General features: G+C 31.1%; 1 protein-coding gene across 1 annotated transcript in view; it reads right to left on the reverse strand.

Moving 5' to 3' along the window:
• Positions 1 to 3,844: 3,844 nt before the first annotated feature.
• LOC127711733 (E3 ubiquitin-protein ligase CHFR-like) overlaps positions 3,845 to 15,552 on the reverse strand; it is a 48,034-nt gene continuing 36,326 nt past the window's right edge. Inside the window, exons 18-21 of the mRNA XM_052217842.1 lie at positions 15,087 to 15,174; positions 14,088 to 14,204; positions 8,602 to 8,677; positions 3,845 to 5,867 (exon numbers count right to left, since the gene is read on the reverse strand). Of these exons, the coding sequence (XP_052073802.1) occupies positions 5,828 to 5,867; positions 8,602 to 8,677; positions 14,088 to 14,204; positions 15,087 to 15,174 (321 nt within the window). The 3' untranslated portion in view covers positions 3,845 to 5,827. The remainder of the gene's footprint in view (positions 5,868 to 8,601; positions 8,678 to 14,087; positions 14,205 to 15,086; positions 15,175 to 15,552) is intronic.

Below are 15,552 nucleotides of genomic sequence, written 5' to 3' on the forward strand. Positions count from 1 at the left end.
TTTTCTTACTGTTTACATCTGTAACAGGTGTAAATATACAATAACGAGCTGGAAATAACCTATTATTTTTAAACAAATAAAACAGTTAAAATATATCAGTGTCCATATCAAGGTCTTTGTAAAGCTGTTTGTTCTTGTATTTTACATCTGTAACAGGTGTTAACAAACAACTATGATCTGAAAACAAAACTTATTTTCTACCAAATGAACCACTACAAAAGATATAAGTTTCCATGTCAATGTCCTTACATAGCTTTTATCCAGAATTTAAAGTTTTATTGATTTTTCACAAAACATCATGTTATTGTTCTTTTTAGAAATTGTAATTTGATTGAGTCTTGAGGATTATTTGAAGGATAAACTTTTTAATATAGATACCAATAGCATGAATACAGAGGCGAAAGATACCAGAGGGACATTCAAACGCATAAGTCAAAAATAATTGAAACACCATGGCTAAAAAAAGACCAACAAACAAATAATAGTATACGAAACACTAAATAGTAAACCAATCACTGTGCAACACAAACACTACCAAAAACATGGTGGAATCTCAGGTGCTTCAGAGGGGTCAACATGCTCCACATGTGACACCCGTCGTGTTGCTCGTGTTAGTATATTTAAAGAAAGCTGAGCATGATCACCTTCATTTTGAAGGAAATAGTTTTATCGGACCAACTCTCGCATTTTAACAAAACAGCGGAATTCCATCTTTGACCTGATGGTAAATATATAAAACCCTAAATATAAGTACTGCTTAATTCTGATTTTCGGTATTGCAAAATAAACGCAAAAATAAAAGGGAGATATCGAAACATAAGGATTATGAGAAGAAAATTAACTTAAAGTTGCTTAAATTCAATCTGTTTATTTTATTCTTTAAAACAGAACATTGTTAAGAATCTGAGTTGTTTCTTAATGTAAATCACATGACATGTAAATGACAGCAATCGTATCCCAAAAACCACAAAGACAAAAAGTACAGATCTAAGAGTACTCACAGCTACTGACAGCTAGTTCAAAGTCAATAATAACTAATAAATAAATCATGTATCTTAGACTAAAGTATCAGTCAATACACATTCTACATCCAAAGGATTTAGTGTAAAGACATTATTAACAGTCGAAGAAAAACATGACCTTGTGCAGTGCCGAAATAAAGAAGTCATCACAAAAAAAAAACCCTGAAAATTGTAAAAATAATCAATATTGTTAAGAGGGACACACATCTTATATTGAGTCAATTTATGGTTCCCCATTTTATAAAAATCTTTTATTGCTGATCATTTTGCTGATAACAGTTTTAATCTATCTATTATATATACTTTTCCAGTTAATAAGCAAACATGCAATAATTAACCACAAATTACCATTTAAGGGCAGTGGATGGTTTTGGTCATATGAGCATTTTTTATAAATCTTGTATTGCTAATCAAATTTGGTTTTTACAGTTTCTGCCATATCTACTATAGTTTTTGTGATAAAATGTTATAAGCAAAAACATGAACATTGTCACCTGAGGGCAATAACTCCTTTAAGCAGATAGTTGATTGTTTGTTACATTGATCATTACAAAAAGTAGACATTGTATTGCTTATCATGTTGGCTGTTTAAGGTTTCTCTGTCTATCTCTATTCTTTTGTAGATAGGCACAATATCAAATAAAAATTACACACTGTCATTTAAGGGCAATTACTCCTATTATAATTTGTCCTATTATTTCATTTGTATGGGAATTTTTGTAGATCTTGTATTACTGATCGTTTTTGCTGTTCTCTGTTTCTGCTCATCTTTTATAGTTTTTGAGATAATTGACAAAAACATGAAAATTAGTAAAAAATATCCATTTAAGGGCAATAACTCATTAAAGAAGTCATCTCTATTATTAGTAGAAACAGGAAAAATGTCTGATCTTGACATTCTGAGTATTTTGACCCTGTAAGATTTTCTATATCTGTTTCAAGAAATTATATACAATTTATGCCTTTGACCCCTTTTTATTAGCTCACCTGGTCCGAAGGGCCAAGTGAGCTTTTCTCATCACTTTGAGTCCGTCGTCCGTCGTCGTCGTCGTCGTCGTCCGGCGTCGTCTGTTCACTTTTACAAAAATCTTCTCCTCTGAAACTACTGGGTCAAATTTAACCAAACTTTATCACAATCATCATTGGGGTATCTAGTTTAAAAAATGTGTCCGGTGATCCGGTCAACCAACCAAGATGGCCGCCATGGCTAAAAATAGAACATAGGGGTAAAATGTAGATTTTGGCTTATATCTCTGAAACCAAAGCATTTAGAGCAAATCTGACAGGGGTAAAATTGTTTATCAGGTCAAGATCTATCTGCCCTGAAATTTTCAGATGAATCGGAGAACCTGTTGTTGGGTTGCTGTCACTAAATTGGTAATTTTTAGAAAATTTTGCAGTATTTGGTTATTATCTTGAATATTATTATAGATAGAGATAAACTGTAAACAGCAATAATGTTCAGCAAAGTAAGATCTACATTTAAGTCAACTTGACCAAAATGGTCAGTTGACCCCTTAAGGAGTTATTGCCCTTTATAGTCAATTTTTAACAATTTTTTGTAAATTTTTGTAATCTTTTACAAAAATCTTCTCTGAAACTACTAAGACAAATTTAACCAAACTTGTCCCCAATCGTCATTTCGGTATATAGTTTAAAAAATGTGTCCGATGACCCCGCCCGCGAACCAAGATGGCCGACATGGCTAAAAATAGAACATAGGGGTAAAATGTAGATTTTGACTTATATCTCTGAAACCAAAGCATTTAGAGTAAATCTGATATGGGGTAAAACTGATTATCAGGTCAAGATCTACCTGCCCTGAAATTTTCAGACCAATCAGGCAACACGTTGTTTGGTTGCTGCCCCTGAATTGGTAATTTTAAGAAAATTTTGCAGCTTTTGGTTATTATCTTGAATATTATTATAGATAGAGATAAACTGTAAACAGCAATAATGTACAGCAAAGTTAGATCTACAAATAAGTCAACATGACCAAAATTGTCAATTGACCCCTTAAGGAGTTATTGCCCTTTATAGTCAATTTTTTACAATTTTTTCATAAATTTTGTAAATTTTTGTAAATTTTTACAAAATATTTTCCACTGTAACTACTGGGCGAAGTTCATTATAGATAGAAATAATTGTAAGCAGCAAGAATGTTCAGTAAAGTAAGATCTACAAACACATCACATCACCAAAACACAATTTTGTCATGAATCCATCTTTGTCCTTTGTTTAATATGCACATATACCAAGGTGAGCGACACAGGCTCTTTAGAGCCTCTAGTTGACAAAACAAACAAAAATTTTATACTTGATTGCCTAAAGATCATTCAGTCCATATTTAATTGAAATTAATCCTAAGGGTTTCAGAGCAGATTTTTTGAAGAAATTGCAATTTGAATGGTGGATGATGGTAATGAAGGACGCCAAGTGATGGCAATAGTTCAAAGATCCATATGACTGAGTGAGCTAAAAATGGATACAGTGTATTTATTTATATCACAAAATCCTACACAAAAGTAACATAACTCAAAACAAAGGCATAGTGCTTTAATTGCTGTTCGCCATTCAACCTATTCCAATGAAGACGTTTTGAAGTGTCCTATAATCCAATTAGATCCTATGTAAAAAAGCTTCTCTAAGGTGGCCATATTGGATGACCGATAGGTTAGCCAGATGTAAGTTTCATTAAAGAGAGATATGGGTATATGACCATCAGAAATAAAACAAGTGACACAAAAAAAGTCTGTTTAAGGTCAACAAATTGTTGTTAACAAAGTGAAATTATTTTTTTATTATCAGAAAAAATACCAACATTCTATAATTTTCATCAAAAGTTTCTGTTTTCTTCAACAATTAAATAAAGAATCTGGCAAACAATAAACTGTCTGTAATTGTCATTCTGCAAACAAACAAAAACAAATTAACATATCCTAAGTGCCATGTTAGTGGAAACTATATATCTTTAAAATACAATGAAACATATCTAAATATCTAACAAACAGAAGAGTGTAACAATTAATAAAAAATAATGGAAACTGAAAATCCCTTCTCACTTTTTTGAATTCACAAATTTATCAATATAGTATTTTTGGTAAAGGTTGTTCCATTAAAACATACATGGTTCCTAGGGTGAACAATGGACAAAAAATAATTGTGATTTCAGGAAATAATGCTATCGAAATTTAATAAAATGCCAATTTCTATTTTTGCAAAACCTATCCTGTCACAATTTTCACCCCAAAAATATCTGAATTTATAGTCCTAAGGATAACAAGTCCAATTCCTGACCATTGAATGATTACAGAAAATATCACACTAAAAACTGGACTCAATAAATGATCAGAATCATGAATAATCATGAGATTATATTCAAACTTCTGGAACTTTGTGAAAAATTCTTTGTAAACAAGCATTCTGTGAGTATTGCATGGCAATACATAGCACCCTACCGGTTACAAATTCATTGAAATGGAACGAAATTCTAACTTGATCTTTAACTTGTCATGGTGTAAACTACATAAAAATATCAAGTCAAAATCTTCAAGCATGATGAAATAAGCTGTTGAAAACTGATTATTTAAGTGAATTTTCTATGTCTAAAGACCATAACTCTGCACAAAATTATCAGACTGGAACAAAATTCCAACTTGATCTGTAACTTGTCATGATAGAACGGTAAACTAATAATCAAATCAATATCTTCAAGAATGACAAACAAACCTACCACTAAATTCTTCAAACAATTTACCACAGAATCTAAAATGTCATTTTGTCTTTTAAAAATCTAATCTTTTAAAAAATGAGTTATTTCCATTTGAACAGAAATCTACTAATTAATAAATATTTCGTCAAAATTTAATTCCAGGGAAAGGGCTTAACCTGAACAAAGAGAAAAGCTAAAATCGTGAAAATTGAACTTGACCTGTAACTTGTCATGATAAATCAATAAACCAAATATCAAATCAATATCTTCAAGCACGAACAAAAAAAAGTCTGGAAAACTGATTTGCCGGAATGACAGACAGACAGACAGACAGACGGAGTGCAAACCTAAAGTCCCCTTCAACTTCGTCGGTAGGGGACTAATAATTTTTTTTTCACTAAGCTAAAAGAAGGTACTGTTAATTCAGAAATTTTTGTATTGCTTTTATTATTGCCAAAACAGTGACAGAATATGCAAAAATAAATGGCATTAGTTGTATGCAGCATGTAAAACACTGCAATACATATACACAGAAACAACATTTTTTAATGAAATTTAAAAATTGTATTTCAAATATTAAATTAAAAACAAGTATTTGAACAAAATAATTTGGCAGCACTGAACACAATCTCTTTTAACCATCTAGGTTTATATTACAAACATCCATGTGAGTTTGGTAAGTTCAGAAAAAAGTTTTTTTCTACACAAAAAAAAATCCTTAATAAGCACAAATCTTGTTCTAAATGCTCACCAGATTTTGAATATAACCTTTTTTTTTAGCAAAAGAATAAATACTTGTAGCAAATCTTAATGTCTTTTTGCAAGTCAAAAGAAGATGTAGAACTACTGTTCAAATTGTTAATCAAACTACTTAAAAATAATTATACAATGTGTTAAAGTACAACAATTCTCAATGTTTTAACGAAAATAACTACAAGTAATATATAATGTGAAATGCAGCACAGATTTTCTGTTTCTGTACAAAAACATAAAATGGTAACATTGTTTTATCACAGGTTTCTTTTAGGTTCTTGGTCCTCTTGGTTTTTACATAGGTTAAGTCTGAACAAAGACTTCCTCTGTCCTCTTGGTTCTATGTAGTTCTAATCTGATCACAGACATGGCTAAAATTCCTGAAAAGGAAGAAAATTTTATCTATTTGTAAGAGATGAATCAACATTTATCATGGATATTTTCTGAACTATCAAAAGGGTAAGAAACAAATTTGTGCTACATACATGTACATTAAAACAATACAAGTTAATCAACCTGTTACCTTGGGAAAAAAGAACAATATCCCAATAGTAATCGCACCTTTCAGATATGCACAAATATCATTTAAGATCAATAAGTTCTAGTTTGAGAGAAGCAAAATGAGTCAGGTGGATAAACCATATTCTATAGATAGCAATGTACAAACAAATGGACAGATGAACATTAAAATTATGCACCATTACCAACTTATTGTTAAAAGTTTGTAAGGAATTACTTTAACTGTAAATGTGGAAAATTTTATGCAGGAGATATTTTCTATCATTAAGGGATCACATAAAATGTGAAAAACAAACCCATTAGAAATCAACAATATTGATGTGAAGAGTACTTTTATTGTTCAATGCACAAAGTTTAAGTCATTTGCAAAAAGATCAAACGTTGTAATCTTCAAAATAACAATCTATGACAATATAAACAATCACTATACAGTATTTTCTGTCATTTGTGGATGTTTGCATGTCATTTTTGGATGTTTGTTTCACATATTAAGAAGAATTCTTTTCATAAACAGTCTATTTCAGAGGAATATATACAAAGCTTAAAAGTTATAAAGACAAATATACTATACAACTGTGTGTTATTGTGTATGAAACAAGCTTTAGAAAAATAAACTGTTGACACAGAGATATGTCTTGCCTTTATGTAATTTTGATAGGAAACTGCAAATGTTGAAATTAAAATAGCAATAACATTAACATTACCAATTTTACTGCACTAGATGCTCAATTGGACAATAAATGTCTCTTCAGTGCTCAAGGCCCAAATATTTGAAATATTTCAACATGTAAATTATGCAAAAATGTATAGAACCATGACAGAATGAAAAAATGTATAGAACCATGACAGAATGAACCTTATCAGGAACTTTAACGAATTGTTGACGCTGCAGACCTAAGTCTCGCTTTTTTACTCCTTCATGGTTAGACAAAAACAGCATATATACCCAAGTCACTTTTTTTTTACTCCGTAAAGATGAGACAAAAATTCAAATTTTTGGTGGTAAATGATGACTCTAGATTTTTCATAGGAACTGCATGGCAAAAAATGAATGCTTAAAACTATGAAAAAGTATAAAAGAACAAGAATATGTGTCCTTGATGTCCATAGGACATTATGCCCTACACAAACTATCATGATTCAATGTTCTGTGAACCCTGAATTCAGGGCAAAAAAAGGTAATTTGGCATGTAAATAAAAAATAATGAACATGTGACTAAGTTTAAAGTTCATGTGTCCGTAACTTCAAACTACCATAACCAAATACCTGTAATGGGAAGGACCAGACCAGAAAAGATAATCGTAGGCAGGGCGTAAAAATAACACAAAGGAGTAGGCCCAGTAAGACCCCTTTTTGGCCCCAAAATATAGCAGTTTTACAAAATTGTTAAAATGTAAATTTTTAGCTATTTATTGGAAAGAAGAACACTTCTGTTACATAAATATGGGCTGTTTTTGACAATACAATGCACATGTATCGGGTACTAGCATCATTAAGTCATGCTAAATTACTGAAATCTTCGAAATTTTAGCATTTTGGTTAATTTTTAGACGGTTTCCGTCTGAAATGGAAGTGGCAGCATTTGTGTTCATTCTTAATATCTAAATGTAAGTTGTATTTGATGATAATATGTAACATATATAAAGGTTGAGAATGAACATGGAAGGGGCCACTTTCATTTTTGACAAAAACCATCTGAAAAGTGACATATTATGGCATATTTGATAGATTTTTCTTATTTAAGCTTGAATTTGAGCGTCTTTAATGACTAAATCAGTTCAAATCTTTCACATAAACTAATTGAATCGACTGAAGTAGACACTTAAGTGTTTAAAAAGTGTCCAAAATCTTTCATTAGATGAACATGAATTTTGAGGCCAAAATCGGCCCTTACTGGACCTACTCCTTTGTAAATATATTTTGAGAATGGTGTTAAGATGCATTAAATATTCACAAATAGCCTAAAAATTCTAAGGGAGGGGGGAACATAAAGCTAAAAAGCAAATATCAAATATTGTAAATGTAAACTTACCCTTTATCTGGTAACAAATATTTTTATATATATTTGCTGTTTATTGATTTCAGACAATAAATTAAACTGATGAATTCTTTCATAACTTAAGCTTATGGCATGAATCATGGTGATTAGCAGCTAGACTTATTTACAGGTGGATTTACCTTGACCTCTTTTTCAGTTATAGAGTAAAATAAGGCGATGTGGCATAATTTCCAATGCGACAACTATTCACTGTCCAAACAATGTAGATTTAAGCAATTACACTGTTCACCATAAATCCTCCAACAATTAGTAAAACCCATACTGTATAATCAGCTATAAAAGGCCCTGACATGACAAAATGTGAATCAATTCAAACAAGAAAACCAACAGCAGGATTTATGAAAAACAATAAACAAAAAACAAATATGACAGACAACAACCAAAGACCACACCAAATTACAGGCTCCTGAATTGGGACAGTCACATAAAGAAGTATCTTAATTCATTGTGTTGTTACATTGTTTAAAAAAGCTCTTCAACATTTTTCCTTCATCCCATTTTGCTAATATTTATATTTTAAATCTTGAACACATACTTTGCATGATGAGGTCTTGTTCTCTGTGTTCTGCAATTTTTACCCCAGTAACAATCCTGTCTCTTTTGAGCATCCTCTGTATAAACAAATAAATACATCTAGTTAAGAATAATTATTTTTCTTCATTTTAAATTCATTGATATTTACAAATCAAATATAACAATCACTTATAAAATATATGTACTGTAAATTCAGAAATTATTGCGTGCATTTTTTATTGCGATTTTTGTAAAATGGACAAAAATGCGAGATTAATTATTGTGATTTCAGGAAAAGCTGCATGCAGATGTATGTATCAGATATCAGAATGCGAGTTCTTATTATTGCGATGATCATTCACTCGCATTATTCGCATTAATAAAAACCTCGCAATAATTTCTGAATTTACAGTACTTTGATATGCATAATTACCTAATGAATCATAATGATCAGACTTTCATTTAAAGGAGACATGACACGATTTTCAATTTGTGTTTCAAAATGTTTATTTATACTTAACTTTCCCCCAAAATACATCGATAGCAATATACGTGTCAACTATTTAGGAAAATATGTATTTTAATGAGATTTTAATGCAACGATTTATCGACCTGTCAAATATGCATATTTCCATCCCGGAAGTCACTCAGAAGGAGGCTACTACGTCAGTGGTTACATTCATTCATATTGACATATGGGTACAGCACAAATTTAGTTTCGATTATTATCCAACAAAACGCATGACAGTGATAAACAATGATTATGTGTGATGCCAATGGATTCAACAATATAATTAAAAAGAATATTGACATGATATTTTCTGTTTTTTGAATGACACGCAGACTCAAAAGGTGTAAAGATGGGACTTTTTAACAAGCCCAAACTACACTTCTTTTCGCCCACTTTCATTAGGATTCCAGAGTTGGGGTCTCGGGTGCCATGCCATGAGTTCATCATAGGTCACAGGTGTACGGTACAGATGATTGAGTTTCAAAATTTCAGGTCTCGTTTGAAGTTGCAAACTTCAAGTGTCACTCCACATGGGGGATTGATAAGACATAGTTATTACGCAATATTACTTCATAAGCTCTTTGTGTACATCCTGGATGTTGGTTTTGCCTAGGGCACAGGTGAGATTGGAATATATTATTGTTGTGTACAGAAAACAGGTACAACTACCTGATCATATATGTTTAATGAATACCTGTAGTACGACCATACAATACCCTATGCACCACCAATTAGATACCCTAACCCGTGTTGATAACTAATAGACAACCTGTATATAGATCTTATTTTTATTGCTTTTAAGAATATGCAGATATAAAAAGGTTTATAACAGATGCATTTTTTAATTGACTTCTTGAGATGGAAAAGTAATATTCTTGTATGCTTGCAAGTCTATAACTTCATAAGAAATTGTTAGACATAAAGCATAAAAAACAAACAAGGAAATGATACAAGAATGTAAATCATTCTCAATTTTATTATATTGAACATCGAATATAATTATTGACAACTATTTAGTTGGTAAAGATTCAGATGATGAAAAACATTTCTTTTTAAAATGGAAACTTTATAATAAATGAAGAAAGTGTCGTTTACCGTACGGCCTCCAATAATGAGAAAACCCCATACCGTATATTCGGCTATAAAAGTTCTCAACGTGAAAATGTGAAACAATTTTAACGAGAAAACTAACTTATTTATAACAAAATAATTTCCGTAGAAAAAAATTGACAGACATGAATCAACAACAACAACTGATCTATATGCTCCTGATCTTTAAGACAGGCACATTCAAAATGTGTCGGTGGTATATGTTTGTGAGCGCCTACGGTACCCTCTCCCCCTCCCAACGTGTGACAGTGGTCTTACAGCAGTACATAAGAACAATAAAAACCAGTCTAACGCAAAAGATCGGTACGAAGTAGAGAAACCACTAACGTAAAACAATAGAGACAACCCACAAATTCTGTTAGCTAGATCAAAGCCAAGTACAGCTAATACGCAACTCATGTTCTCGAAGACTGAAGTATGTTACATGTAAACATTTTCCTGCTCAGTCCGATTGAAAATCTAACATTTATTCAAATGAACCCCTTTAGAAAAAAATATTTTGAAAAAGAACATTATGTGTTGCAAATATTTTCCTGGACTCAAGCGTTTTGCTGATAGCAATAAACAAATTGATTGCTAAATGATATTTTGAAGAGAGGGGGTGGAAATAAGTGAATTTGAATTTACTTTATGTAATTCCTTAAATTTGAAGTTAGATTTATAAGGGTCTGGATGGAATAGCATACTTTAGAAGTGTAGTATAACTATATTAATTATTTCAACATAAGATAGTTTTTCTTAGAAATGTATGATTTTTAATGGTAAATAACATAACACGTGACTAAATCACACTACAGGTGCCTTCTTACCTTTCACCTGGTCAAGTATGCTATAGGTGTCAACATTTAATCACTAAAACAACAGCCTCCAATAAATGTTTTGTATTGTGTAATTTTATACATTAGGTGAGACGTAAATAAAATATTGAATTGAATTGTTTACATAAAAGGGGGAAAGTAATAAAATTGTAAATTGAATATCCTAATGCAGAAATAGTGTGATAAAGGATTTTTCACTATACAAATCCTTTGTGTGATGAATGGTTTCCAACCAAAAAAATTATAAGCATAACTTTTGGTGATAATTTATACCTATTAAAAGTCTCTATGTAATAAAAAAAAATAAAAGCGGACACTTTGCGAACGCCTAATTTGACTTTTACTATCGTTTTTTTTTCTGCTTCTGGCGCACACATAATTATAACATCACCGTAACAGAGAGAATAAAAAGAACAATTTGATCATCAATAATTAGAAATTTTTATTTTCAATCATGATTAAAAAGTAGTTTTATTTAAATGAAAAAATGCAGAAAGTGGTCTATTAAATTTATTCATCAGACAAACCAAATATGTATGGTAACAATCCAATCAGTATTGTCTGAAAAATCGTCGTTTTTGGACTCTTCGCATGAAGAATTAATATCCTTTTCTTGGTTATTTTCACACACAATGTTTTTATAGTTTGTCAGTTATCTGGAAAAGTGCTGTCATTACCATCCATAGTGTATCGACATCATCCAGTTAAGAGACATTTTCCCAGCTTGTAACCACTGACGTAAGCAGGATCGCGTTGTCGTTATCTAATTAAAAATCATTCTTATTGACAAGCACTTGATTCTTTGACCAGAAAAATGCTGATTTATCAGGTTTTGACCAGCAAAATTGTAGAAAACATGTTTTAAGACTAATATTTATTAATGTAATAAAAAAAAAAAATTTAAAAATCGTGTCATGTCTCCTTTAATGTGTGACTGCATCAATATAATCAAGGTGTGTTTGAGCACTGAAGGGCAAATATTGATTTAAATTCATTTCGCAATGTCAACTTAAAATTAGATATTGAATATTATTAAGCAATGGAACACATATAGGCAATGTTCTGAATTAGAGTTATCTTCCTTTTCTTATAACTGTACATTTGTAGTTGAACCTATTTTAGAACAGATACCATCTTTCAAATATCCATCTAGCCAGTGCCATAGAGGGTTTTGATTGCATTTCATGTTGATCTTACTTTGTTGGTCATTTTTACTATTTAAAGTTTTTCTCTTACTAAAATTCATGTAAGATAAGAACTAATTAGAAATGAGCTGTCAAATTGTAAAATGCAAATGTAAAATTAAATTCCCTTTTGTCATCAGTAACAAAATATTAAAATTTGAAAAGCAATTGTTGAATGGTTCATAATTAAATGCACAAAAATAACATAAAGTGCTAATTTTTCAATCAATCAAGAACCATAACTCTGAACAGCAACCCTGAAAATTGTCAATATCGAACTTGACTACAATTTGTCACCATTGACAACATACCAAATTTGACAGGAATTATAAGAATGGTTCAGAAGTAATTGCATGAAAACAATAAAACAGTTGTTTCACAAACAATCAACAACCATTACTCCCGAACTGCAAAAGTGAAAATTGTCAAAATTGAACTTGACCTCCAGTTTGTCACCAGTAACAACATATTAAAATTTGACAGGAATTATAAGGATAGTTCATAAACAATAAAAATGTCATTCCCAAAACAATCAATGACAACAATATATATACCTGATCGTCAAAAGTAAAAATTGTCAAAATCTAATTTTACTGAAAATTTTGTTTTTCTTTGTTGACATATTTGTTTGTTTTTATAGTGATTAAGATTATAACACAATGTTGACTGCTATACCCCTTTTTTTGACATTTATACCTTATGTCTGTTTGTTTTTTTCACACACTGTTGTCAATATAATGGAATTTTATGCAACTGTCATACAAGTGAGAGGTTTAGCTAGCTTTAGAACCAGGTTTAATCCACAACTTTCTACATAAGAAAATGCCTGTTTAATCCACAATTTTCTACATGAGAAAATGCCTGTACCAAGTCAGGAATATGACAGTTGTTTTCCATTCGTTTGATGTGTTTGAGCTTTTGATTTGCCAATTGTTAAGGGACTTTCTGTTTTAAATTTTCCTTTGAGTTCGGTATTTTTGTTGTTTTACTTTTTGTTCGGTAGTATTACTCCAACTGCATTGGTTTTTGAGATAAAAACCAAAAACCACATATTTACCCCCAAGTTCTATTTTTAGCAACAGTAGCCATGTTTGTTGATAAATCAAATACATGGATACAATTTTAAAACAGATTCACTAAAAAATATTATGGTAAAAATTTGGTAACATAATTATAAGTTACATTCTGGTTGTTTCACAGGATAAGATTTTAAAAAAGGATGAAGGACCACAAGGGATGCCAAGTAATAGTGCAATATTGTATAAAATATGAAAACATGTTATAAATTTCATGAGTCCGAAACGCTTTTTCTGGATTTACCTTCATCAGGAACGCTCAAAGGCAAATATTTGAAAGCCAAGGATGTACAAGGACCGAAAATGTTAAAGAGCTATAAACCAAAAAGGACATAAAAAAATAGCCAAATCCATCCGATTTTTACAGAGTTATCTCCCTGTAGTGTTATGTACTACCTTAAGTGTATTTGGAAAATATGATTGATTGATTGATTGATGACTGCTTAACATCCATCAGCCAATATTACATTTATATTCAGGATGACAACATGTTATTGTGATATGAAAAATATATCCTATATGGATATTGACCATCAAGATTAGTTGGATATTTCAGATAGATTCTAGCTCACCATTATACATTCCGAAGACATATCACCCTACCCAGACACAATTATCTGACTTGGAGCCAACCAGTCTCTGATCTTATTCCTAGATGTGGTATGCTTGTTGGAGAGTAACAAATATTGTTTCTTAAGTCTTTAGTTTGAACAAGTTTGTGATCTACTGCTCATAAAATTAGCATACTACCACAAAACCACCAAGGCTGTCTCCAAGGAAAATTGTATATTTGTTTATTTCTTACATACCTGGAAGGTCCTCTTTAGGAATATCTTTCCTGTACTGGTATGCTAGTTCTTTAAAATTTCTCAGCCCACAAGTATAGCACAAGGCAGTGTTGGAATTTATCGTAAATCTTGACTGGTCTTCAAAAAAAGAATTCAACACTATTACTTTGTAACATAAAAGCTGTGCTAAACTGAATATTACTAGTCAGAATTTTAGACATTAACACTTCAATTTAAATCAACTAAATGTATAAGATGAAATATGTCTTGCTTGATACATACATAATATATATATATTTGTATACAATAAGTTAAGTCTGTGTCCATACTAATTTTGTTAGACAATGCAGTGAGGTTCTCACTCAAGCTCGTTTCTTACTCCATCTAATGAATGCAGCTTTCTTTTTTCCCTTCTAAGTTTGTTTAGTCAAAAATTAAGATAATAGTGTTGTTTCAGTATAGTTTCATTTAACACTTAAAAAAATTAAATAAATGGAGAATGGACACAGATGATGCCCCCGCTTGTGTCTAACATTATAAAGGGGCATAACTTGAGAACGGTAAAGTGACACCACCCAAATTAGAACTTAATCTGTATTTTGTGGTAATAAGCATTGTGTATAACTTTCATAACATTTAGTTGAGGCAAACTAAACTTAGAGAACAGAAATCAATTTTTTGGACATACGTACAAGGGTAACACTTAAAGCCCCCTCAAGTGACAGCGGGGGCATAAAAAAATTTCTTTATTGATTGAAAATAATACCATATATCAGGAACATGTTTGCAATAGGCGCTTTAGCATGAATCAAACCCTACGCAAACACTTCAAATCATTGTTCAAGGCAATGAAGCAGGGATAATAAACATGGAAAAGATATAACTGCCCTTTCTTAGATCCTGTCTGGTCATGAAACCTAACACAAATACATTCAATATAAGAAACTAGTTTTTCTAATCAAACAGTATGTATTTCAATCAAAATATTGTAAGCAATTTAATTTAGGTACTAACTCTTACCAGGACAAGTGTATTGTCCAGCGTCTAACTTCAATAGGGATTCTCTCAAAACTTGCTTTACTGATATACCATTGGCTTCTACATAATTCTACAGAAAAACATTGAAATAGATATTATGAACCCCTCATTATCACAAGAAAAATGTAAAATAGAAATTCATTTAAATTATTTTCTATTTATTTCAAACAATCAAATAATGGATTTTTATCCTTTTAAATATACTAAATTCAGTATAAAACTTTTAAAGATTTTCTTCCAAAAATAATGGTAAACTAGAGGCTCTAACCAGTCTGTGTTGCTCAACTGAATCTATATGCATCTTCAACAATTGCCTCTCTCCAAAAAGAGGGACGAAAGATACCAGAGGGACAGTCAAACTCATAGATTGAAAACAAACTGACAACGCCATGGCCAAAAATAAAAAGACAAATAGACAAATAATAGTACAGATGATACAACATAGAAA

Source organism: Mytilus californianus, unplaced genomic scaffold (assembly GCF_021869535.1).
Source record: "Mytilus californianus isolate M0D057914Y unplaced genomic scaffold, xbMytCali1.0.p SCAF_8, whole genome shotgun sequence".
Classification (NCBI taxonomy): domain Eukaryota; kingdom Metazoa; phylum Mollusca; class Bivalvia; order Mytilida; family Mytilidae; genus Mytilus; species Mytilus californianus.